General features: G+C 47.8%; 1 protein-coding gene across 2 annotated transcripts; it reads left to right on the top strand.

The window, feature by feature from the left end:
- Positions 1-634: 634 nt before the first annotated feature.
- Positions 635-26,173, top strand: PIK3R2 (phosphoinositide-3-kinase regulatory subunit 2). Of its 2 annotated transcripts, XM_066635615.1 has the most exons (17): positions 635-728; positions 6,728-7,392; positions 11,801-11,893; positions 12,840-12,902; positions 13,732-13,860; positions 15,092-15,299; positions 16,161-16,246; positions 16,539-16,644; positions 17,815-17,913; positions 18,107-18,287; positions 18,896-19,021; positions 19,190-19,332; positions 19,995-20,171; positions 21,167-21,238; positions 21,945-22,115; positions 23,015-23,054; positions 25,490-26,173. In XM_066635615.1, the coding sequence occupies exons 2-17, from the start codon at positions 7,053-7,055 to the stop codon at positions 25,505-25,507; spliced, it is 2,052 nt and encodes a 683-aa protein (XP_066491712.1). In that variant the 5' UTR covers positions 635-728; positions 6,728-7,052; the 3' UTR covers positions 25,508-26,173. The 2 variants fall into 2 exon arrangements, with proteins under 2 accessions (XP_066491712.1, XP_066491711.1); XM_066635614.1 differs by lacking the exon at positions 25,490-26,173 and having other exon boundaries at positions 23,015-25,207.
- The last annotated feature ends 417 nt before the right edge of the window (positions 26,174-26,590 follow it).

Below are 26,590 nucleotides of genomic sequence, written 5' to 3'. Positions count from 1 at the left end.
TAACAAGCTAGTATGTATAATCTTTTAACAATGATAGTAAATGGGACTTACTCTTGGGTAAGTGTGGGTAGGATTGCAGCCTAAGATTGTTAAAAATGTTACTGCTTGATGAGGTCACTTCCGGTCATGACATCACATCTGGTGGGTCCTGACAGATTCTCATTCTAAAAAGTGGGTCCCTGTGCTAAATGTGTAAGAACCACTGGCATAGACGACAAGAGACCTGCACCCTGGTGCCCTCCCAGGCGCATTGTGGCTGCATCAGCTCCGGGAAGTTGGCCAGGATTGGGCCCTTAGTTTCTACAGTTCCTTTTTATTGGGAGAAGGAGCAAGGCTGCAACCCTATCCTCACTTACCTGGGAGTAAGCCTGCTTGACTCTAATAGGTCTTACTCCTGAGTAGACGTGACGAGGCTTGGGTTCCCAGCTCCTGCCTGATCACTTCAAAGACAGTGAAAATGCTGGCTAGAGAGCAACCCTGGAGAGCGTGCAGGCTTCAGAAGCAACCGCGCAATGCCGCGCTGCGGACACAAGAACTGCACCTCTTTGGGCTGGCTCCGCTCCAGCTCAGTGACTCCGCCAGGAGCTCGGGCATTTCCGGAGCGCCTCTCCGAGCGAGCGAGCGAGCGAGCAAGCTGGGCCACTTCCTCCTGCAGTCGGCCCTTTCCGTCTTTGCCCGGGTCTCTGCGTGCGGAGCAGAGGAGGACGGCGGAGCTTCGCGGCCGGGAGGTGGGTCGCAGGAGGGCAGCGGGGCCGTTGCAGCGCTGCACCCGTGCAGTGCGCTTTGCAGTCACTCCCTCCCTCCCAGCTCCTGGTTGCACTGGGCCGCCTTGCCTTGCCTTGCAAGCCCCTTGCTGGGGGGGGGGGGATCTGTGCAATGCAAAATTCCCCCTTCTCGTGGGGATCAGGAGCGGGGGGAGGACGCTTCATTTTGTGCATTGCAGCCTCGTTGGGGCGGGAGGGGCAGAAGGAACAAGGGGGCGGCTTTGCATTTGACAAATCCCCCCCCCTTTGAACAGCTGCCAAAAAGGGGGGATCACTTGTGAGAAGAGGCAGTTGCACATCTGGGGTGACTTTTGTGACATGTGGACAGCAGCCAGTGGTGTTTTGGCAGTGGCGGGGGGGGGTGAGGAGTTATTGAATATATTTGGTGTCACTTTGTTACCCCCCCCTCGCCCTCCTTCATCAGTGTGGATGAAGAGGGAGGGGAGGGACCCTCTTTGTGCATTATTGCCCCTCCCATAAAGTCTGAGCCTTGCGTTGCTTGTGACACCCCCCCCCCCCCCCCGCAGTCCTCTCCCAAAATGAAAGCTATTTAGAGCAGTATGAAAAGTTGGTCTGAATCAAGCTGGAAATTCGATGAGGGTCTCTTGTGTGTGTGTGTGTGTGTGTCCATCATGGCTGGGGTGTGTCATGTGTGGTGAGGGTGAGAGTGCAGGATAACCCTCCCGCCCCATAAATGCACACCCCTGCTTCTGCAGCCTTCATTTTCATAGTGCTGAAAATGCAGGAAGAGAATCTGCTGTTCAGCCTCCTTGTGGGGGAGGGAAAGGGAACAGATTCACCTTTTGGTGTGATTCTAAAACAAACTAAAAACTGCATGTTTTATTACTTGATATTCCTAGAAGGGAATGGTGTAGATCAGTGTTTCTCAAACGGTGGGTCGGGACCCACTAGGTGGGTCGTCAGCCAATTTCAGGTGGGTTCCCATTCATTTCAATATTTTATTTTTAATATATTAGACTTGATGCTGCCATGGTATGTGACTGCATTTGGGGAAATGTGATGCCTCTGTACTTTTAACAGGCTACTATGTATATACTTTTAACAATGATAATAAATCCCCTGGGGGCTGGGGATAAGAATAGGCCCTCAGTTTGGCTGTACTTGTCCTAAGAGGTGACTAAACAGCCACCAGGTAGATGGGACTCCGTAGCCTGGGAAGGCAGCTTATCTGAGAGAAGGAAAACTCTGATCCCAAACCTCCACTGCCTTGTGGCTACATCCAGTTATGGAAAAGGCTTCAGGAGTCAACCTCGAGGCAAAATCCAGAACCGGAGTCCGTGAGGCAGTTCATGGCTGAACATAGTCACGTTCTGGCAACTCCTGTGACGTCGCTGGAACCAACCGTATTGGCTTCTGCCTTTCCATTGGACCATTACAGCGATGTGGAGAGGGGGGATTTGCTGCATGGGTAACAGTCTATCCTCCATATCTACTTTACCCAGGCTTCGTGCACTGGAGAGGACACTGTTCCAGAACCACTATTCAGAGCGCGGTACCATAGTCTTCCGAGACTGAAGGATGCCAACAAAAAATAGTAAATAGAACTTATTCCTGGGTAAGTGTGGTTAGGGTTGCAGCCTTGAATTGTTAAAAATTTTCCTGCTTGATGATGTCACTTTTGGTCCTAGCATCACTTCCGGTGGGTAATGACAGATTCTCATTCTAAAAAGTGGGTCCTGGTGTTAAAAGTTTGAGAACTGCTGGTGTAGATATTTTCCACAGTAGACTTTTTTTATGGAAACTCTTGAAATCTGTTCTCCTCTCCTAGTCCCTGCTGAAGATGTGCTGGTTGAGAGACTGTACTAGAGGGCACATCACCCTCTGTTTCTTGAGTCTGCAGTCCCAGAGTTATCTTTGAATCCTCTCTAATCCTCTTCCTGCATTTCAGTTGGAAACAAATGTTTTGGATTTCATACAACTGAGAGAAATCAAGTTTGAGTCTGTAGGTTAGCCCAATCCTATGCATGTCTACTCAGAAGTAAGTCCCATTAGAGTCAATGGGGCTTACTCTCAGGAAAGTGTGGATAGGATTGGGCTGTAATGCAGCTCTGGACCCCCTGAGGTGGTTCTCAGCCCTGTGGAAATGATACTGACATTGTGTTACATTGTTCTTTCCAACACCTCCAATGTGTATTTTGCTCCTGGAGCTGAGAGTTTAAACACTCTGCTCATGCTCCGATTTCCTCTTGTTTTAGTCTACTACAGTGAGCTCCAGCTATCTCTTCCCTTTATTTCTTTATGCTTCTGCTGTTCTTGTCTTTCTGTCCCATAGCTGTGATCATATTTCAAGCCTTCTTCAGATCCTCTGGAATTCCTCTTGTGCTCCGTCTCAAGGTTCTAGTCCTCAGTTTTAATGCTCTTTAATGCTTCTCTGTTCCTTTCTGTGCCTTCTCTTTGTTTCCTCTTGTTCCCCTTCATTCTCCATTCTTCATGAACGGCTATCAGCTCTGTCTTGTCTTCCCCCCCCCCGCCCCCAGTCATCGCCCTGGATGAGCTCCTTTCCCTCTGAATCCATTCTGCACCTTACTTCTCCTCTGGGCCTTGTCTTATTTGATGTGGATTGTAAGTCTTTGGAGCAAGGGACTGTGCCCTGTTCTGTGTTTCCATGCAGCACCTAGTTCTGTGTTGGAGTAAATCACAGGCAGGCTGGAGAGCAAGGCCCATCTGTCGCAAAGCTTGCCTTTGCAGGGAATGGCCTCCAAGGGAAGCCCAGCCTGCTCTGAACAGCAGCAGCTGCCCAGATTCCTCACATCAGTAAGAGCTTGGCTCTGGTTGGAGCAAGGAGGCTTCCTTCTGGAATGCATTTTTGGTGAGGAAATTGTTGTTCTTGCTTGCTTCTCTTCTGCAAGCCTTCCCTTTGCTCCCCACCAGGATGAGCTGAATCTTGTTCCTTATTCAGCCCCAGAGACAACTTCAGTACGGTTGTGACATTCACACTCTCTCTGCTCCCCTGCAATAAGCTTTGTACCACCTCCAAATCATATACCCAGACCACCTGAAGACTGTTCCCTTACTTCATCTCTAGCTCAAGGCTCCAGATCAGACCCCCACCCATCCCTGATAGGTATATTTGCTAGGAAAGGACATCTGGCATGAAAGGTGGCAATGTCATTCTTGAGAGATCTGTGTGCAAAAGAGAAGCTTTGGGCTGGATAAAATGTGAGGGCATCTCTTGGGGCAGTCTCCTGCACTCCAAAATATGCTTTGGGTCACAGAGCTGTGCGCACTTCAGTTCTCTCTTCAGGGTGCTTCCACACCTCTGCATTGGGTCAGGAGTCAGCTTTAGCTCACAAGGGCTTAATTAATACTCATCTATTAAATACAGTATGTCTGTAAAGGCAAGGGCCCAAACTATACACAAGAAAGGATGGAGGAAAATTAAGGGAAACTGGAGAGGAATGAGAAGCAACAGGATTTGTTGACAACTTGGCCAGAGGGTGAGGGAGAGTGTCCCCCAAATTTGCATGCCTGGGGAGATACTGAACTGGACAATAAACATTCTGGACTGGGGCCAATAAATTCAGGAGAATGTCTGGATAGTGAAAGACTGTCACAGTCTTGTCTTCTCCATGACTGGGAGCAGGGCCAGGTTTTCCAAGAAAGAAAATGTCTGCGAGGCATTTTGAAATAGAAGAGAGAACAAATGGGCACCTGGCACCATTCAGGTGTTTGTGGGGGTTGCTTGGTTCTACTAGGGAGAGGAGTGTGAAAGCAAAGCTACTTCTGGGACCAAAGTCAGCCTCACCTATAAAAAGATTGCCACTTTTCCTGTGTCTTCTGCACTAGTTGGTTTTTTCTGTTCTTTCACTGGTAGCCCAACTCCTGATATTAATGTGTGATGCTTTTTATTTAAATTGCGGTAATAATACATAAAAAGCTTCACAATAATAAATAAAAAGCATCAGTCTCCAGCCCTGGAATCCAGCAGGGCACTCTGGATTCAGGAAGAGCAAACTGAAAAGGGGGCTGAGTTAATTGTACATATGGGTGGTATCTGTTCTTGCTTTTTCTACCTGGAAGGCAGGAAAGTGACCCATTTTAGCTGGGATGGACTTGGGTTCTGCATGAGGGAAGTGAGTCAATGGACAGTGGGCCAACAAAGTGACCATTTGGAGTGGATTTGTCATTAGTTGTGGGCCTTGGGTCTGCACCTGCTTTTATTCATGAGCAGAGGTTGTTTTGTTAAACTGTGGGCAGGGGGAAGATTGACCTTTGTGAATTGAAATAAAAAATAGTTGCACTTTTTGGTCCAGTGTGAGGTCTGTTTAGGATGATCAAAGTCTAGAGCAGGTTCTGAAAAGCTCCAGGTGGGTTTTTATCTGAATTTGCAGATAATTCAGTGTGGTAGTGTGGTAGTCACTTCAAAGTGATGCATTCTAAGAGCATACAAATCGTTCTCCTGGATCAAACCGAAAGGTCCACCTCTGTCTCCTAGTGAGAAGCTCACAAACAGGACGTGAAGTGAACAGACTCTCCCCTCTTGTTTGCCTCCTCCACATCTGGTGCATATAAGTATGCTGCCTCTGTACATGGAGGTTTAATTAAATTGCCATGGATAATATCTGTCGATAGGCTAATCTAAGCATATAAGAAGAGTCTACTTAGATCACTTTGAGAGGCCCGTCTAGTCCAGCATCTTGTTTTCCCCAGTGGCTGATCAGATGGCTCCGGTAACAACTCTCCTGATATTTGTCCACCAGAAACCGGTACCCATGCTGCTGGACATGAAGGTTCCACATAACCATTATGACAAGCTGGGAGGTTGCTTGGCGTGTCACCTCCAGCTAGTGCAGGTGCGGAAAATGGCATCTGTTAGCCTTGCAAATGTGTCTATGAGCACTTTTAACAGTCCACAACATAACCATGCTGGTATTTTCATGACCTAAAAGGGGAGGGGTGGATACACCACTTCTTGCAATGCTGCTTAGTCTTGACAAAATCCTTTGTTGTCCCAACACGAGTGGTTCAACATCCCTTCCTGACATGTTCCCCGTCTTTAGAGTACGACATATTTTAGCAATCTTCTTCCTAGTAGGGCTTGTTGAGTGTCCAGTTCTCTTCCCTCCTCTCTCCTCTCCCAGTCTCACAAATTGCAGTGTGAAATTTCCTGGCTGGGTCTGGTTCAGATTTTGCAGTTTGGAGTTTTTTGTGAGCCAAATTCCAGGCTTCTGTTCCCAGTACAGCATGAACTTCGGGTGCCCTTTGTTGAGGCTTGCCAAGGGCCTCTCTCCAAGTTTCTTCAATTTTAAGCAAATCCATCATCATGAATTTTAAAAAAAGTGAATGAGGAGGGGGAGGGCAGTGTGTCAGGTTTCAAATGGGGACCAAGGAGAAAAAGAGAGATGAAAGAATGGAACTGTGCTTCAAATTGCTGGGGACTCTTTAGGATCAAGGCTTCTCTGTGACGGAGTTCCAGATCTGAGGATTCATTTTGTTGTTGTTGTTAAGGTAATTATTTTTCTGCCAGATACAAAATCTCCCCCAAGGCTCAAATGGCATTTGGCTTTGTGAACAAGTCTTCTGTGTCCCCATGTAGCCCCCTAATCACTGTGCCACATAGCATCTGATGCTCTTGCTGAGGTATCTTGCAGGGTGGAGCCCTCTTAAAGCTGCCTCCTGTTGTAGCTTGATGGTGAGTTCTGAGAGATTCAGTGGTAGAGCACCTACTTTGCAAGCCCAGCTTCAGTACTTGGCAGTGTCTTCAGGTATGTCTGGGAACCCCCTGGAGAGCTGCTGCCCATCAGCTTGGGCAACACTGGACAGATAAGCAAATGGTCTAGTACTAGGCTGCTTTGGTTGATATATGTGCTGCTGTTGACTGCAGAGTGCTGAGATGCATGCAGTGGTAGGGAAAAGCCGGGGAATTGCTTGCTCCTGAGTGATGAGTTTGTTCTCTCTCTCTCTCTCTCTCTCTCTCTCTGCCCTGTTGTGTCCCCTCGCAGAGTCCTGTCTGGTACATCAGAACTTCCTCCGGCACCTTTGCGACCCTGAGCCCCCAGACTCTCCTTGCCTGCCTGCCTCCCAGCGCTGGATTATGCTCTCCACATTCTCCCTTTGCTCCATCATCTGGTTGAACCGTGGCTTCAAACTACGGGAAAGAGGCTGCACTTAGGGGACCAGCCAGTTGTGCGTGCAGACCCAAGTTGGCCACGTCTCCCTTTCTATGCAGAGCCCTTGAGGGTTTAGCGGGGGAACTGTCCTGGCTGCATCAACTGCACCACTTTCCTCCCCACCTTCCTCTTCCACTCACTTGGCTTTCCAGGGACCATGGGCAGCACAGAGGGGTTCCAGTACCGTGCCCTCTACCCATACCGCAAGGAACGAGACGAAGACATAGATCTCCTCCCTGGGGACATCTTGGTGGTGAGCAAGGGGGCACTGCAGGCACTGGGCTTCAAGGATGGTGATGAGCAGACACCCAACCAGATTGGCTGGATCCTAGGTGTCAATGAGCGAACCAAGCAAAAGGGAGACTTCCCTGGCACCTATGTGGAATATGTTGGACCAGTGAAGATCTCCCTGCCGTCCCACCGGCCCAGGGTGCCCAGGCCACTGCCTGCGACTCCTGGGGCTGGTACATCTCATGCACAGGAACCCCTGGAACAAGGTAAGCACTATAAAGGCATGGCAAAGCTATGCCAGGTGGGGGGAGAGAGAGCAGGATCAGTTTGGCAAGTTGCTTTGGGAATGCTTCTCTAGGCACGTGCAGTCCAGGACAGGAGGGCCAAAGACAAGTGAAGGCAAATGCTCCACCTCTCTCTTTCTCTGCCCTGCCTCAGCCAGTTTCCTGGCTCCTCTCAGCCCACCCTCCCCCATGCAAACACTCTGCCTTTGCACCACAATGAACAAGTCCCAGCCTCCTTCTCCTTCCCCAGTGGGAACGCCCTGAGACTTGGCACACCCTGCACACGTGGAAGCTGTCTGCCCACAACGAAGGGGGTGTGTGCATGCGCGCGTATGAGGGCTTGTGTAGGGCTGGCTCTGTGCTAATGAGCAAGGGTGGTTAGACAAGTGATAGTGCTTGAAGCTGCAGCCACAACTGCTTTACTTGTATAGTTTTGTACACCACCTGAGGTGCCAAAAATGGCAAGGGAGCATTTAGTATATCAACATATACAAATACTAAAGGAAGAGAGAAACTTATTTTCCAGGTCCTCTGGTAGAGAAGGGACAGCAGACCTCGCAGTAGGATTAATTAAAAATTGATTTTTTTTTAAAGAATGCTGCTTATGAATCTGGCAGCGTGTACAGGATATCAGGGGTCCACTTAAAAACATGTAGAAAGTAAAGGAAAAAGCCCCCAGAGCTTCCCCTACTGTTGCACAGCGAAAGTGCTGCATTTTGAGGGCTTCTGAGCTCTCTGCAGCCTCTTCTGGATCACATCAAGGCCCCTCCCTCCACCCAGGCTCACCCCAGAATGCATTTCGATTCCAAAATGAAATCTCCATGGATATGGGGAGACGCTTGTATATAGATAGGTATTAAAAGCAAAGCACATACAAAATCTGCAGAGGGCCATCTTAAAGGAGGCAGTCCCTCCCCCCATATAGTAGGGCATGCCTCTTCTAAGATGAGGTACTTTCCTTCCCCCTCTTTTTTCTTATTAAAAAGATATGCAGATGTAATAGATTAAATGACTAAAACTCATTTGATCGATCAAACAAGACTCCTTTAATTAGGTAGCCCTACCTTGAAATACCTTAACCCTAGTAGTATCTCCAGCCATCACAGTGCATTGCTCTAGTGCCACTGCTGCATTGTGTTGTGAAATTGACGCCAGTGTAATTGTTTGGCCTCTCTTTTCACCCCTCCCTCCCCTAAGGGAAGAGAACAGTTCAAGCCTGTAAAAAGCCGCTCACCTTTGGTGAGTAAATTGTCTTTCCAGGTGACCAGCAAGAAAATGTTTTGCAAAAGAACTCAATTTTCCTTTAATACATTCCTTTTGATGTGGCAAAGGATTATTGGAGTGCTCTGCTCCCTTCACCACCACCAATGATAACTCCTGTGACTTCCCATCAGGCACACAAGACTGTGCCAGTTGTGAGGCAGCAGAATAATTTGTTTTGGCTTGATGCCCCCGACAAAAGGAATCCACTTGAAAATTCCATTTCTAAGAAGCGTTAATTTCCGCTGTTGACTGAAATGGGTGCAGGGGTTATTTGAGCTGGATTTGAAAGCTGCACTTGCAGAGGTGAAAAAGTACCAAGAGCCTTCCCCCCAGATCACTGTTTTTTTCACTCCTTACAAAAAGAAAAAGAAGTTCCCCAAAGGGATGCTTTTGGTCTCTGAAACCCAGACTAATTCTCTCCAGCTTCCTCTCCCAGGCCATGTCCCAACTTGGCAGCAGCAAGTCTATCCAGAATGTTATCAACTAACTTTTCTTTAAGGAAGGTGACTTAATACCTTATTGTTTGGAAGAAGAAGGGGTGAGAGAGTGTGTGTGTTTGGAATGGGAACAAAAGAGTCCCCTTCGCACGCCCCCCCCCCCCATTTCACCAGCAGGAATGTGCTGATTTGGCATTCTCTTGCCAAGTCAAAAAATCCATGGCAGCCATGTGCAGTCTCTCCCCACCCCACCATGGGCTTTGGGGGCTGGGCTTGGCCCACAGCCAGTTCACAGCAAGCAGCCATGGCATCAAAAGTTTTCCATGCTTTTCCAAGGAAGAGGGGAGCTGCAAGGGGGTGATCATCCATGCTTTGCAAGAGGAAGAGGAGAGGGAATTCTGCAATGCCTCTGCTCGTGCAGGAGGTATACAGGCAACTGTTAACCTCCCCTCTGGAGCCAAATGACTTTGGAGGAATTTAGCTGATTCTCAATTACCTTAACAAGGACTGGTCAGGCCAGGTACTGATATAGTTAGTGGGTTGTCTGTGAACTGTGTAGGTTGCTTAGGGGTCTCCACCTCATCTTCAGAGATGGTTCACTATCTTCCCTAGTTCCCAGTGTTTTGACAAAGAACCAAGGAAAAATCTTGCTGCCTGCTGAAGCCAGCTGTTTCTTTATATCTGTATACGGAGCAGCTTCACCCTCCATATTTCCAACATTTCAGCCCCTGCACAGAAAACTAGGAACCCTAACAGCAGTTCAGGTCTTGAACCAAAAGGTTTGAGACAGATTTTGATCTGTCACTTGCATCTCAGGTTCAGAAAAGCTCTTCCCTGGCTTGCAGAGGATCAGAGGTGCCTTGATGTCCAAAATTGCTTTGTTCTTTGTTTGATTCTTGGAAAATGTATTTGAAATACTGAGAGCATTAACTGTTCACAAGATCCACTTCAAAGGAGAACGTCCCAAGACAGGAGGCCAAATAGGAGACAAAGATGGTTACAATTAGGGTCTCGTGGAAAGTCAAGTGCAGATGTTGCTACCCTAATTAGCAGAGTCTTTCTGTCTTTACAAAAACTCTGAGAAACCTCACATGTATCTAACATTTATATAGTATACTGTTTGCATGTTCAGAGCAATTATTACAACAACCCTGCCAGATTGGATGATATTAATATAGCTATGTTGCAGAGTCAAAGCTGAGATGATCATGTCTTTGGGACTCCTGTGTCTCAGGGCACAATCCTACAAGGCATTGGGCCAACGCATGTCCCTTGTGCCAATCTGGGAGTGTCACAAAAGTGGTGTAAAGCACTCTTGCGCCACTTCTTGGTGAGATAAGTTGGTCACCTTGTGCCGACATGGCCCCTGGGAAAAGGGTGAGTTATGTCAGCTGAGTTCAACCGCCGCAGGGGCATGGGGAGGGCAGGGAGGAGGCAGGAGAGAAATGTTTCAGGGCGAGCAGGACAGTTCCAGGCTGCTTGGATTTGCACCACTTCATCAGGTGGCGCAGATCCGAGTAGACCAATTGGGCCTGCTACATTGCAACACAGAGTAAGGGGAAATTTTCCCCTTCCCTTGGGCTGCTCTGCTTTTGGCCCTGAACTTGTGCTGAATGCACTGGACTGCCTGTTTCCAGCACAAGTTAGGATTGCTCTCTCGGAGCACAATCCTAACCACTTATGTCAGTGCTCTCCAGCACTGACATAAGGGCAGTGCAGCTCTGAGGTAAGGAAACAAACATTCCCTTACTTTGAGGAGGCCTCTGTGAGTGACACCCAACTGCAGGATGCAGCACATGTCCCATTGGCGCTGCTATGCCAGTGCTGGAAAGTACTGACATAAGGGGTTAGGATTGCACCCTTAGTCTCTTAAGCACTGTGCTAAGAATAAACCTCATGCGTCACATTTCTCAGTATTTGGAGTACTTCTGATCCATTATCTTAATGATCTTTGCCATAGCCCTGAACGGTCAAAGCCTGTAAGTACCATTCCCATATCACCGAAGGGGAAGACAGGCCAGCCCCAATCTCTCAGCCTAAGGCTCCTCCTGTTGAAATCGTAGCAGAGGGCAGAGTCAAACTGGGGGCTCCCGGATTTGTAGTGCAGTCTTTTGGGCACAATGCTGTATCAGCTGTTGCAGTTGCAATAAATGTTACTGTTTTTGGAGTTATTTGTACATCTGAGACAGGGACAATTCCTAGATTTGTACATCTAGGAAGCTTAATCTGTAATCTTACAGATGACAAGCGGCACCTGCTGAAATTCCCTCCTGTACACAATTGTTAAAGGTCCAGGAGCCCTGAAGTTGAAAGGCTGGCCTACCCTGATTTAGGATATGCAAATATCCAGATTCTTCAGCTGCCCAAGCAGAGATAACAAGTGCTCAGAGCTGCAACACCTCCAGGGCCATTGCAGGCTGAGGTGTTAGGATTTGTGTGTATGTGATAGGGAGGCTGACCCGGTCATGCCGGGCCGAACATCCCATTTTGAGACTCAAGAGTAGAGGCTGCTAACCTAAGAGGGTGCCGGACCAGGACACTTTCCCCATGTTTAAGCACATTAGAACAGCCCTGCTGGATCAGGCCATAGTCCCTTCTAGTTCAGCTTCCTGTGTCTCACAGTGGCGCACCAAATGCTCAGCACCATTGCTGACCAGTCTCACTCTTGCTTCCACCTCCCCCTTTTCCAGGCTTGGTGCTTCCGGAGCTTGCAGACCAGTTTGCTCCTCCTGAGGTTGCCCCTTCTCTGCTGTGCAGGCTGGTGGATGCCATTGAGAAGAAAGGTGAGGAGACAAGATGTCAGTTGGTCATCTCTGTTGTCCAGAGTCTGGGGACTGCTGGGGAGTGTCTCTGCAGCCCTTTCCTTGTCCAGTGTACAGCCTGTTTGTCTTTGGCAAATCAAGGCCACACTGAAGGGAGGGGTTAACTTGGGGGGGTAGTGGATTCTCCCCCAATGGACAGGCAGAGCTGTGGCTAGAAGACGTGTGATGCAGTCACAATCCTAAAGTGACACAGGTTTGGGTCTGATTCCTGAATGGAAGTCCTTTTTGAGGATTTCAAATACACATTGCTTTCTGTCATGGTAAAAAGGCATGTTATAAACATAATAGCTGATTAAATAAATAGCAGAAGCCTAGGAATAACCTGCCTAGGTCTTTTGGGTAGCAAAAAGGAGGTCTTGCAAAGGAGGTTTGTGTTCTATAGCTGGTGACCCAAGGATTCGCTGGACCCCACATGCTTGCCACTCTTGAGGGCCTGACAGCACCTGGGATGTTGGGTAGCCAGGCGGCGTTATAGGGGAGTACTTGGGGTAACTCAAGGGAGTGAGGAGTGTAACTGGGGCAGCCACAGAGAGAGGCCAGCATTGCCTCAGTGTCAATTCACACTGGCAACACATCCACCCCTCCCCCCATGGCCGATTTGAGAGCCAGAGTGCATGGGAATGGCCTTCCCATGACCAGAGTGACTCTGAGAAGGATTTGTCCCATGGGGTGCTGCCTTGGCATTTTGAGTAAGCATGGTTGCAATGAACGCTTGGTCTGGGGATATCGGTCTCAGTAGCACCTCTCTGGCAAACACTTTGTGGATCTCCTACAGCAGGAGGCACTGCCAGAGAAGCCTGGTTGTGGCACCAGTCGTTTCCCCCCCCCCATGTGGCCTGCGCTGAAAGTATCCTCTGCCGCTGCTTCCCTGACCGAGATAATCCAATCTGCTGTGTTGCTTCTGCAGGGTTAGACAGCAAGATGCTCTACAGGACATCTGGCTCGGAGCTAAGGCAGGCGCTGAGAACCGGTAAGAACCAGTTCTGCAGGGAGAGGGAGAGAGCAAGAGGAAAGGAGACTGATCAGATGGAAGAGATTAGAGGCTTCTGCATATTCAGGGGTTCCTGATAGTCCTGGCTGCCCTGGCTTGAGGGAGGGATGTTTAGAGAAGGCAAAGTGGAGAGCATAGAGCCGTTGCAGCTTGGAGCAGGAGGAACATAAGAGGAGCCTTGCTGGATGTGTGTCCTGTATCCATCCGTGACCAACAAGGTGGCTCTGGAAATTCCACAAGCCGGGCACAAGGGCAACAGCCCCTTCCCTGTTGTTACTCCCCCCCCCCACCCACATCTGGTAGACTGCTTTGGAGTTAAAAGTTCCATTCAGTGACTGTCCCTAAGGGAGAAACTCTGCTTCCATTAACTTGTCCAATCCCTTCTAAAGATGTCTCTTCCAGCGGTCTTCATCATTCCTTGTGGCAATGAATGAATTGTGTGAGAAGTCTTTTTTTTTTTTTTGGGGTCTGTCCTGAACCTCCTGCCATGCAGTTTCATTGGATGACTCTGGGTTCTCATGCTTACAGGAGAGAAAGGGTAAACTTCTCCCTTTTTCACACTGCAAATAATTTTATTAACTCCCAAGTCTTCCTTGCCCACCCCCGTAGCCTTTTTTTTCAAAAATTTAAAAGCTCCCAAAGCACGAGCCTTTTCCTTGAAGGAAGATGTTGCATCCCTGACCGCTTGCATTGCCCTCCTCTGATCTTTTTCCAGGCGTCCTTTTCCCAGGCACTGTGTTACAGGTCAGTGTGCTTCCCATTTCTCTTGTTCACCTCTCTTCTCCCTGCCTTGTGCCTGTCCCTGCAGACTGGGCTGTCGATTTGGAAGCCTTTGACCACCTCTCCCTTGGTGAAGCCCTCAAGGGATATCTGCAGGATCTGCCGACCCCAGTGGTACCAGCCTGTGTGCACGGAGAAATCTTGCGTGTACTACAAGGTGAGAGTGATGTGGCAGTTTTTGAAAGGAATAGGTGGGGGGAGCTTGGTACTGGGAATGGAGCAGAATTTGTCCTGCAGGTTGATTAGAAGTTGGGGTGGACGGGAAGAAAGCTGGCCAAAACAGTACAATGTTCATTCTTGGTCATCTTTCAGCATAGATCAGGGGTGCCCAAACCCCAGCCCTGGGGCCACTTGTGGCCCTCGAGGTCTCTCCTCGGGGAGCCCACAGTCTCCAATGAGCCTCTGGCCCTCCAGAGATTTGTTGGAGCTCACACTGGCCCGATGCAACTGCTGTCAGCGTGAGGGCGACTGTTAAACCACTCGCATGAGCTATGGATGAGGGCTCCCTCCACTGCTTGTTGTTTCACGTCTGTGATGCAGTAGTGGCAGAAAAGGAAAGGCCAGCCTTGCTTTGTGCAAGGCCTTTTATAGATCTTGAGCTATTGAAAGACCTTCATTCATTCATATAAGTTCATCTTTAATTTATTCATTTATGTGAACTTATGTAAATTTATTCAAATTTTAAATGTAAATTAATTCTTTTTTTCCCTGGCCCCCAACACAGTGTCAGAGAGATGATGTGGCCCTCCTGCCAAAAACTTTGGACACCCCTGGCATAGATTACTTGTCCATTTTACACTATCTCAGTGATTTTCAGCCTTTTTCCATGCCACAACCACAGTAAATAAAGTATGAGGCTGGGACCTCCGATCCTGCCCCCCTGCTGGGACCCGATTTGCCCATCCCATCCCATTTCCCCCACCTCTTGCGTCTTCACGACAAACCCTGTGAGGTAAGCAGCCTGAGCAGGACCAGCTTTAGGAGCTGCGGGGCAAGATGGTGAGAAGAGGCTGCGCAGGATTTTATCAAGAACTCAGTTTTGATAAGGCAGGACCATGATTGGGCTGGATCCAAGCCCCCTCTTGCATAGGCTTGGAAAGGTTGCCCGTTGGGGTCACAACCCACAGGTGAAAGAACTCTGCACTATCCTATCTCTGTCTCCCATCTTCTTACTGTTATGAATTCCTCTTCACTGTGTCCTTTCATAGGCCTTAATTTGAACACATGTGGAGTACCACCAAGCATGTAAAGAGTGCCAGTTCTCCGCAACACCTGGGCTACAGAGACAGGTTTCTGGGTCAGAAGGCCTTGACTCTCAAGCTCCAGCACCAGTGCCTTTTTGGGAATTAACCTCTAACTTCCCATTTTCTTCTCCCCTGCTCACACAGATGCCGGCCAGCCAGAGCTTTGGCAGAAACAACTGCTTTCAGTGCTGGAGCCCCCTGCCCTTGCTCTGCCACACCTCCTCACTCTCCAGTTCCTGTTGCGGCACCTGGTCAAAGTGGCCGAACAAGCGGAGAGCAATGGGCTATGGCCCAGGGCTCTGGGTGAGATCTTCGGGCCTTTGCTTCTCCGGGGATCTACTTCAGGCACCAGGTGTGTGACTCCCCAAGTAACCTCCTTGCCCCTCTTCCTTCCCCAGTATGCTGGGATCTGTCTCCTCTCTTGTTGCAAAGGTGACACAGGAAGGTTTGGAAATGAAACTGGAAACAAAAGTGTTTTCATATGGTGCAACCAGGTGTAAGCTGTGCTGTTCTGCTTGCTGTCACCTGCTCCTCCTTCCCCCCCCCCCCAAAAAAAAAGCTGTAATCAAAGTGCTGGAGAAATAGTATCAAAGGCAGCTGTGGTGTGGGCCTTGCTAAAGGTGGAGCACATGCTTTGCTTTCAGAAGATCCCAGGTTCAATTTCTATTTGCCATTGAAAGGATCTTGGGCAGAAGATGATGGGTATTAATCCCTGGAGGCAATATCAGGCTAGATGGACCAATAGCCTTAGCAGGAGGCAGCTTTATAGGAGGACAATGCAGATAATTGGATTGTAGAGCAGCATTTTCAGTACCTGAGCTGTCTCACATAGTTACAGTTTCTTTGTTTAGTTCAAAAGACAAGCAGGGAAGTGGCAGCAGTGGGGAGGGCATGAGCATTTACTAAACCAGCAGCTCAAAGCAGTAGGGAGGTGGTGAATTGTGTTTTTCCTAAAGACTGTGGAACTCATTGCCACTAAGTGTGATGGCCACTTGACATAAGTGATTAAAAAAATAGTGAGAATTTGTGTGTGGGGATTATAACATCTTGCAATGGCTGTAGCCTAAAGCCCAAGTGCCTCCATATTCAGAGATGATTTACCATGACAAGCAGATAGTGATGGAATAGCTTTATCACACCACCCATGGGACCTCCCTGAGACACTATCTTCTGAGCCTTCAGGGTGGTGACACTTGGGTTCTTTCCTCTGTAGCACTGAAGTGAACCTTGACCTCTGTGTCCTGTTCCTGGAGACACTTCTGCAGACAAAGGAATCTGAACCAGAGCTGCCCCCTCCAGGTAGGAGAGTGTCTTTGAACTGTTGTGTTCCCAGCAGGACAGGGGGAAGGTGACTGGGATTTGGGGGGAGGGGTGCTTGGCTTAGAAGGCTATGTAGATGAGGTCAGAAGTAGTGATGATGGAGAGTGGATGGAGCAGAGAGGCCGAGCAACCAACCTCTAGTCTCTCCCCACCCCAGTGCTTTATGCCTCCATCCTGTCCAGTTAGGGAATGGTAATCTTGGGAGGGAGGCAGTAGGGCTGAATGAGGTCCAACAGTCTCAGTCTCCCTCCCATTTTGGTGCTTCTTCCAGCTCTGCCCCCAAAGCCCCCAAAATCGAAGCCAGCAGCAGCTGCTTTTGCCAACGGGAATGGCATGACCCTTCAGGATGCTGAGTGGTACTGGGGGGACATCTCCAGGTAATGTTGGATTGGGCTGCTTTGGGAGTCTGCCAGTGGGAAGGGAATGGGATTTGGGGATCTCTTGGTCTTGGCTAAATACAAGACAATTGTTTCTTTTTGAAATCATTCTCAACATCTTTCAGGGTGTTGGTAGAATATACAGTGAAGTTTGGACCCTACACAGGATAGGCCTCTTCCCATGTCTAGGCTAGTCCCATGCACATAAACACCACTCCAGAGTGCCTTGGCAATCAGATTGAAACCCCCCCCCCAACTTCCCCATTCAAGTCAACATAATCACTTTAATTTTGGCATTAGGTGTAAGATACAGGATGGAGCGCAGTCTGTGGGGCAGTTGCTGCAGCCCCTTCCCCCAGCCTCCCTTTCCTCATCCTCTCCCTCTTGGGGTGCTAGTGGGACTGGATCAGTCAACAGTCTCTCTGTGCCCAGAAGGATTGCCTCAGTGTAGTTGCAGGGAGGGGCTTCTATGTCCATCTGCTTCATCCTTCTTGGGCCTGGGCTGTTGGACTTCCTGGGGCTTGCCATCCACCTACCCTATGGAGGCTCTGCTGGCTCCCACCCTCTGCCCCACCTCAGGCCATCTGTTTGTGGTGATGAGTTCCATAAATGGACTCTGTGTTGTGTTGAAGAACTTCCTCTAATCTATCCTGGACTTCCTACTTATCAATTTCATTAGATGAGCCCCAAGTTCAGATCTTAAGGAGAAAATGTCTCTCCTTTTCATGCCTAATTTAATAAGCCTCAGTCACATACCTGCTGGTCCTCTCAGTTTTCTCTTTTTCTGAACTACAGTCCCAAATGTGGTTAGCCTTTTTTCAAAGAGGTTCTATTTATTACTCTGTGGGATTTTCCTAGTTTTCCTCACAATACTTGGAAGCACAAAAAGAGGATGCATGGGTCTTGCACTTCCCTTTTAATGTGTAAAGCAACTATCTGGAAGACAAATAGGAACCCCCTGTTGAGTTCCACCACCCTAGAGAGGTCTCAGTTGGGGCATACGGAAGGATAATGGAGACAGTGGAGGCATCTTGCAGATTTGAGATTGGTTGGCAATTCAGCTGCTGGATGGTCTCCAGCTTTTGATTGCTGACTGCAGAAGCAGCAGCAGTAACAGCATGGGTGCAGGTACGTGGCCAAGAGTGACCAGATTCTTCAAACCTTTGCCAGGGAGGAAGTGAACGAGAAGCTCAGAGACACCCCTGACGGCACCTTTCTAGTGAGAGATGCGTCCAGCAAAATCCAGGGCGAGTACACACTGACGCTGAGGTAAGGGAATGGTGCTCCTTGAAGCCTGGGTGTGGGGGAGGCACCAGAAGGGTGGGCAGGAGCTCCAAGCCATAAGGAAAGAAGGTGCCCAGACAGAAGTCATTGGGGCTCTCCAAGGCCACCATGAGATTCACTGATTCAGCTTTGCCAATAGTGTGGGAAAAACTCCTGTTAACTTCTTGATCTCTTACAGGAAAGGGGGTAACAACAAACTCATTAAAATCTTTCACCGAGAGGGCAAGTATGGGTTCTCGGAGCCGCTGACCTTTGGTTCAGTGGTGGAGCTCATCAATCACTATCGGCACGAGTCCCTGGCCCAGTACAATGCCAAGCTGGACACCCGGCTACTCTACCCCATCTCCAAATACCAGCAGGTAAGCTGAGATTGCTGACTCCCTCTCTTTAGGCTGGCCACTCCCAGGACACTGGGCTTAGAAGCAGGACACTGGACTTAGGTGGATTCTTGGTCTGATGCAACAGTAGCATATTGTTGTTTTTACTGAAAGCAGCTCTGGTGAAATCAGACCATTAGCCTAGCTGGGTTGAGCAAATTCATGGAAGAGGCCCCTGTCCATTACTATTAGCCTTGGTAGTTAAATGGAACTTCTAGATTTGGAGGCAGTTTACCTCTGAATAGCAATAATAAGGGAGACTGGACACTGTCAGGAAAGGTTGTGCCTTGAAAACACTCTTGGGAGCTTCCTATTAGAGCATCTGGTTGGCCCGTGTGGGAAATGGGATAATAGGTTGAATTACAGGAGTGTGTCTCCTGAGGAACTCCAGGCTCCAGTCCCAGAGCAGTTTGGGATCAGCTGTCAAGGAAATTGTCCTAATGGTTTTTCTAGAGAGAGAGTTGACAAAGCATCGCTGAGCATGTTCGCTTGAAGCAGAGGGGTGGAACCGAACAAAGGACCTCTGATGAATGACCTAGCATGGTGGTTGGTGATGGCCTCTTCCTTGAACCTTCTTTCTATTCCTTCAGGACCAAGTGGTGAAGGAGGACAGTGTGGAGGCCGTTGGCGAGCAACTAAAGGTCTATCACCAGCAGTATCAAGATAAGAGTCGCGAGTATGACCTTCTCTATGAGGAATACACGCGCACCTCGCAGGTAACACCCCATGCATGCATGCCTTTTGCAAGCAACCCTGTATGCATGGCACCACATGACAGACAGCAAGAAGTGTGGTGTTGTCCATCATGGGTACACCCCCCTTTCTTTGCAGTATGAGACGAAGGGGCTCACCCTGTGTTTCCCCTCCCCCCCCCCACTTCCCAGGAATTGCAAATGAAAAGGACGGCTATCGAGGCTTTTAACGAAACAATCAAGATTTTTGAAGAGCAGTGCCAGACACAGGAGAAATGCAGCCGAGAGTACATTGAGCGCTTCCGGAGGGAGGGCAATGACAAGGAGCTGCAACGGTGAGAATATGGCATATTCTCTATTAAATCACAGACTAGAGCAGGGGTGTCAAACATAAGGCCCGTGAGCCGGATGTGGCGCCCGAAAGCAATTTATCTGGCCCCTGTTATAATTTGGCTCTCTGATTGTGATAATTGGGATCTCTCATATCTTGAAATTATGAACAAGATTTGCACATTTTCTCTTCTGCCATTTGCAGCTAATGAGTTTCTGTGTGAGAACGAAGTGCTTATTTCTGGCCATCATCTGCTTAATGATGTCACTTATGGCCCTCAGCAGGCGCCATGAATGCTAACTTTGGCCCTCTGTATGAAATGAGTTTGACACCCCTGGACTAGAGCCTCAGTGGCTTCCAGAAATAAACAAGCTCAGGAGCCATCAGTATTGTAGGAGATCCTCTTGGTACTGATTTCAGTGAAACAGCACAAGGAACTATGATTGGTTTCCTTGTCTGACCTTTTTCTGACCTTTTAAATTTGGTGCATCCCAGAGAAGCCCATAGGCAAAGCAGGATGACATCAGCCAAGACTGAACATGTCCTCAAGATGTCAGTGACGGCAATCCAGTATACCTTGCCATCTCCGCCAAGCTGCTGTCACTGGCGTCTCTCACTAGAATAATTGCTAACTGTGCCATTTTCTTTCTCTGCTCTCCCCCACAGGATCCTGATGAACTCAGAGAAGCTGAAATCCCGCGTTGCTGAGATCCATGACAGCAAGATGAAGCTGGAACAGGATCTGAAGCAGCAGGCCTCAGAAAACCGTGAGATCGACAAACGCATGAACAGTCTTAAGCCAGATTTGCTACAGCTGCGTAAACTTCGTGACCAGTATTTGGTGTAGGTGTCCCTTTCCCAACCATACATGCATATCCATGCAGACTGTGGTCTCAATTGCTTCTATAGGGATAGCCATATTAGTTTGTTGCAGCAAAAATGTTGGAGAACCGTAGCACCTTCAGCGTTACTCATTTTATTTCAGAATAAGCTTTTGTGGACTATAGTCTTGTTCACCAGATGCATAAAGTCCTCAGTCTTTTAGGAATAGAGTTGCAACCCTGCCCCCTAATGGCCATTATACAAAATGCAGCTGGTATCAGAGTTCCCACTGTGATGGTTCTACTGTGATATTAGATTACTTCCAAAGGACTATTACCCTACTAGTCAGTTGCAGCAAAAAAACAACAGTCTTGCAGCACCTTAAAAACTAGCACATTTCTTGTAACGTAAGCTTTCATGAACAGTATTTCATGAAACTTCGTTCCATCAGATGCCTGAAACATTACCTCCAGTTGATAACTAGAGATGCTTATGGATATAGAGGAAAAAGAAGAAAACTGTGCATAGTGAGGCCAGGTGGCCATGAAATGCAACAGGGAGATTAGTTGAGCTTTTAACAGCTCTTAATGTGCAAATAGTAGAGTCTCAGCAGTCTTCCCCCTCCCCCACTGAAAAAGTAATAGCTTTTAAGGTCTGAAAGTACCTACAATAAAGGCAGACATCTTTGCCTTATTATTTTACAATAATGTTAACTCCCATCAGATTTGGGAATATGGCATATTCTCTGTTAAATCACAGAGTAGACTTGCAAAAATAAGCAAGCTCAGGAGCCATCAGTATTGTAGATCTTCTTGGTACTGATTTCAACAGAACAGCATGAGGAGCTTTGGTTTGGCTGCTAGATTTGGTTATAACATGGAAAGAAAAGAGATTCCTTTTGGATATGAACTGGGTATGAGGTGGAAGAAGATGGTGGGGAGGGGATATATCTATGTCCAGATTCTTTACCCTTCTCATTTAAGAATCTCTTCTATTTTTTTTTCTTGTCCTCCCAGGTGGCTGACACAGAAGGGAACTCGTCAGAAGAAAATCAACGAATGGCTGGGCATCAAAAATGAAACTGAGGAGTAAGCTCTCCTGTGTATAGCCTAGTTTGAAAGGATGCACAGTCCCTTGGCTCAGTGGGTTCAGTAACTGTTTGCATGTCGGAAGGTCCCAGATTCAATCTCTAGCTTAAAGGTTTCTCAGGAAGGAAAGGCTGGATAATGCCTCTCTTTCTGAGACCCTGGAGAGCCACTGCCAGTTAATTGACAGGACTGAGCTAAGTGGGTCAATAAATCTAGCAGAAGCCACTTTGTATGTTGTGCGTTTTGCAAGTGTGAGACTAACCCTGCCCTCTTAAGAGGGAGTGAGATTCTCTAGTAAGGCCTGTGAATGCCTTCAGCTTTTTCAAGGTCCAGAATAGGCTTTGTGTTTTGGAAAGTTTTGCCCCGTAGCTCAGTGTTAGAGGATGTGCTATGCATGCAGAAGGTCTCAGGTTCAGTTCTTGGCAAGATTTGCAGGTATGGCTAGACAAGACCTCTATTTGAAACCCAGGAGAGTTGTGAATTAGATGAACCATGACTTGGTAGAAGGTGGCTTCCAGTGTTCAAAATTTAATGTCTGATCTGATGTGAGTTTGTCACCTCATGTGCATGACAGCACCTGTGGTCCCAATCCACTTGGGGTTCTAGTAGCAGTACGAGCTTGTGATTGCAGAATCCATGCTGGCTTGTAGGGAGTTGCTAGTTCTTCTCCCCTTTCCTGACTTGCTTCCTCCACCCCGCTTTGTAGCCAATACTCCATGATGGAGGACGAAGAAGAACTGCCCCACCATGAGGAGCGGACATGGTATGTTGGCAAGATCAACCGCACCCAGGCAGAGGAGATGCTGGCAGGCAAACGTGACGGGACCTTCCTAATCCGGGAGAGCAGCCAGCGTGGATGCTATGCTTGTTCTGTTGTGTAAGTCATTTCTAAGACTTTCTCTTCCTTTGTTTTCAGATAGCCCACTTTTTACAAACATGTTATCCTCTCAGAAGAAGCATTCCCTCCTGTGTGAGAAACAGCAGCAAGAATGGTTCTTCTAAGACGGTGTTTGCCATGTAGGTTTATAAATACAGGCACGTGCTCATATCTGTGGATCTGGTATCCAGTTTCACTTATCAGCAGTTCTCCATGGACCCCCGCACCCATTACCTTAATTTTTCTTTACTAGCTGTGGAAGCATGCATTTTCCTGCTTACCACAGGAACCGTTTCTTGCTTAATGGAGGGACGTGACATGCAGACAGCCTGCAGGCTAGAGGGACATAGTCAGAACCTTAGCAGGAACTGTCCTACTTCCTGTTAATGTTTGGTTAGTTTTGTCCCTCTAGCATGCAGACCCACTGCTTGCATGTCACGTGCCTCAGTTAAGCGAGAAAATGCATGCTTCCATAGCTACAAAGAAAAATGAAGGTAATGGGCATGGGGGCACATTCTGGAACTTATATAGGGTTCTGTGTCTGCAGTTTACATATCTGCACAGAGGCCCAGAACAGATACAGGGGGGCACCTGTATAAACCTTTCTTTAAAAAAAAAAAAAAATTGCTGCCCAGTTAACATGGAGCGACTTTGTCGATTAGATCTGTTTTGAATATCAAGTGATCTGACTGATTGAAACATTGCAAACCTTGTTATCTCTGTCTTCCCACCTGTGCTGTCTTCACCCACTTTGTTTTAATCGGCCTCAGTGGCTTCATGCCATTGTTTTCAGTTTTTGCCTTTCTCCTTGGGAAGTCTAGATAGAACTGACTCTTTCCTACTCGACCTCCCTACGGCCCCAACCCTGTCTCATATGTGGCTCCATCTTCTTCCTGCAGGGTGGACGGTGACACGAAGCACTGCGTGATCTACAAAACGGTGACCGGCTACGGCTTTGCAGAGCCTTACAACCTCTATGCCTCACTCAAGGAGCTGGTCTTGCACTACAAGCACACCTCCCTCGTGCAACACAATGACTCCCTCAATGTCACGCTGGCACACCCCATCCTCTCTCAGCCTCCGCCCAGATGAAGGGCTTCTGTGCTTGACCCCTCTCCCCTGACCCCTTATTTTCATACCTCCAGAGCCTCTGGTGACAACAAATGACTTGCAACACCTTGCCTGGCCAGAGGGATCAGGGCAGAATACCTTCTCTTTGGCCTCTACCTGGCGTCCCTGTCCCTAACTGCTTCCACTTTGGGGCCTCTTGTATGTTGCCAGTGGTTCTCTCTCCTTTCCCTGCAGTATACCAAATCCTTCCTACTTGCCGGTGCGTTTGTGGAGTGAGGAGATGAAAGAGTGACAAGCTTTCCTCCATATTACTCTCTTACCCTCAAGCCTCTTTCTTGCACGTTTATTGTGAGCCTTTTGGTGCTAGGGATGCTCCCCACCCACACCTGCAACCTGAAACCAGAGGTGTATTCCTGGAAGTGTGTTGCCCTGACTCTGTGAACCAGCATTCCTGAAGCATAGTGACCGGCTCCCCCCTCCCCCTGCAACAGCCTCTTTGTCCTCTCTCCTGGCTTATCTGTGAAGGACAGTTGGAGAGCAACTGGATTGTCTTGTGTTTAGTGCTTATCTGGCCTTGGGTCAACAAAAGCTGTGAAGTGTTTGGGTACTCTTCTACTGTGAGTTGTATGGTTGCTCTACTTTCACTGTGCTCCACCTCCTTCCCACCCCTTCTCCATGTAAGTACAGTACAGTGATCTTGCAACCAGTACAGCCCTCCTATGCAGCTTCTTTTGTTGTTGAAATATGCAAAATATTGAAAGGGCGGCAGGAAACAAGCCCTGTTGTAATCAGATCTGGAGCATGGCAGAACTCCTGCGTGGCATCTTAGCCCTGTCTAATCATGTCTTGCAAGCACTTTACCTGCCGCTGAGCAGGAAGGGAGGGGCAGCTTTCTTTGATATACCTGATGTTGAAACAGGTTTGCTTCCCTCCTTCTCGCCCCCTGGCCTGCTGCCTCTCTCCATGTGATTCACTGCTCAGTGGTTCCAGCTTACCAAATGATTTGCTGCTCTTTGAACTCACTTGTGGAACACTAACCATGACCTGGGCAGGGAAGGATGGAGAGCACCAGGTCCAGTGGAGTCTGCCTGCCACAATGAGCTGCCTCTTTGTTTCCACTTGTGCTCTTGCATTTCCTTTGCTCCTCTTAATCTTGGTCTTGCTCTGACTCCACAGCTGGATGAGTGCAGCAGGCCTGAGGGTGGGGGAAGGACAGTGGGGCATGGTTCTCCTTCACCCATCCCCCTCATTACTACTTACTCTTGCATAAAGCCATATAGTTTGCTACCCCTCTTGGGAAGAGGGCAAAGTGGATGGGAGGGAATGGACCAAAAATTTTTTTTCCCCCTTATATGGCTTCTTCTGCTTCCCCACCTGCAACCACTGGCCACTTTTTACTACCAGTTCCCAAATCGCACAGCGCTGTTTTATGTGAAATGCAACTTTGCCGAAAGTTTATCTAAAGCCATTTGATCACTACAGACTGTGTTTACCCATTTTGTGTGTGAGTAAGTGTCAGTGCATGTATTTGTACAAAGTGATTCTGCTTGCAACTGGTTTGGGTCAATGCAAGCTCTTGTTCGTTTGTCTTCCAAATAGAAAGCCCCCTCTGAGTCCAGCTGAAACTTCCAGCAAAGGAGAAATTTGCTCTTGCTCAGCTACATTCTCATCATCTGGGGACAGTGATCTTTTCTGGAGCAGAACATGAAATCTGTTTCCACGTAAATGTGTTTCTGGTGCAGGGGGAGAGCAAACTTAGTTCAGCGGGCTGTGGCAGCAGACCTTCTCCTTTCTGTTCACATTCTACATTTATGCAATAACACCTAACTTGCCTCTTGTTGCCCCCTCCTTCATTGCCATAGTTTTCTAGGTCCTTCTAAGTTTTAAAAGAAAATGTTTACTAAAACATTGTAAACCCAGTATTTGTGTCAGAATTTGTTACTGTAAGATTTAAAAAAAAAAAAAATTTTGTACGGTACTTCAGAGAAAAATGATAATAAAATGCATTTGTGCAAATTGCATGAACTCTGATGTGTGTTGGTTTATTTTTAATCTGAGTTTGTGTGATTCTGGAGAATCAAATGATGAGGAACTCACTTTATTTTTTTAATGTCTGGCAAAGAAGCACAATGATTCTGTAACAGTCAGAGCAACTTTTTAAGGAACTGAAGGGGAAGAGGAAGCAGATGGCTGTTGGTTTCTAGCGGGAAAAGAGAAGTGAAAATTGGGCACATGTTTGAAGCTCATTTGGGGTAGGAGGTGAGAGGACCTTGTGGTGATCTCTGTTTTTCTTTCCTCTGTAGGTGGCTCAGCTTGGCTGACATGAATCCCCTGGAGGAATCTTATCTTGCTCACTGGTTAACTGTATGCGGTGCATTGGTTAGGCAAGGGTAGCTGGTGCATCTTTTTCATACATTTAATACATTCTTTTTAAAAGAAATTACTGGTAATAGTTTGATCGTGTGAAAACATGCTTTAGGATAATGGATACAGAATTCTCATTCTCATTCTGCATCTGTTCACTGATTTTATAAGATTCTTTTTAGTCACATCTCCCTGCCATTATCCATTTTGTATCATATTTTGCTGTTGATGCATGTTTCAATATGTGTTCCAAACAGGAGCTACCTTGTCATTCCCAAAGAAGTACCATTATTGAGTATCTGCAATTTAATTGCGTGTTTCCTGCCTACCTTTTTAAAAAATAATTATTGGTGGCTCCAGCCAGCATCCTCCAAACTTCAGAGAACTGCACCCTGATTATGCATGTTTTATTCATTTTAAAACATTTAAATATGGCTTGTCCATCCCATTGAAGGGACTTGTATATTAAAACGATATGAAAACATGACAATTAAAATCACAGACGCAAATGGAGAAGCACATATAAAAAAGCCTAGCCAGCCTCAAACACATATTTGGGGGGGAGGGGGGAGCAGATAGCAAATCAGAATCAATAAACAGCCAATGTAACCTTTTCTTGTAAATTGAGGTGGATTTTTTCCAGTGATAATGAAATAAAAGCACACCACACGGCTTTCTGCACTTCCTGTTTTTGTTAAAAAATGAAATCTGGGGAAAAAAATAAAACCCAAAAAGCACACCTCTAATTATAAGATCTGTATTCTGCTCCTTCACCAGGGAGCTCAAAGCAGAAATGTAGGCTGGCTACTACCATTGTGGTTCTGTTGAAGGCTTATCCAATTACCTCCTATGGCTGGGTCAAGATTTGAACCTGGAGTACCCATGGGATGAGGATGATGCTGGCCCTTTAACCACAGGGCTGGACCAGGTAGAGCTGGGAGTGGGGATGGAGGAGAGACCATCCAGGAAGGGGAGGGCCCTGACCTTCATAAGGCACTCAGCTGTTCTGTGTCTGCTTCCTTGGGGCTTGCCCAAGCCCA

The sequence above is a fragment of the Tiliqua scincoides genome, chromosome 8, assembly GCF_035046505.1.
Source record: "Tiliqua scincoides isolate rTilSci1 chromosome 8, rTilSci1.hap2, whole genome shotgun sequence".
NCBI lineage: Eukaryota > Metazoa > Chordata > Lepidosauria > Squamata > Scincidae > Tiliqua > Tiliqua scincoides.
This window is presented reverse-complemented; position numbering and strand designations above follow the sequence as displayed.

What these genes read in the sequence shown, in the direction of transcription:
- PIK3R2 (XM_066635614.1), top strand. Translation starts at nt 7,053, where the DNA reads ATGGGCAGCACAGAGGGGTTCCAGTACCGTGCCCTCTACCCATACCGC. An exon ending in AATGACAAGGAGCTGCAACG is followed by an intron (nt 19,333 to 19,994) that starts GTGAGAATATGG and finishes TCTCCCCCACAG; the next exon opens with GATCCTGATGAACTCAGAGA. An exon ending in TGCTATGCTTGTTCTGTTGT is followed by an intron (nt 22,116 to 23,014) that starts GTAAGTCATTTC and finishes TTCTTCCTGCAG; the next exon opens with GGTGGACGGTGACACGAAGC.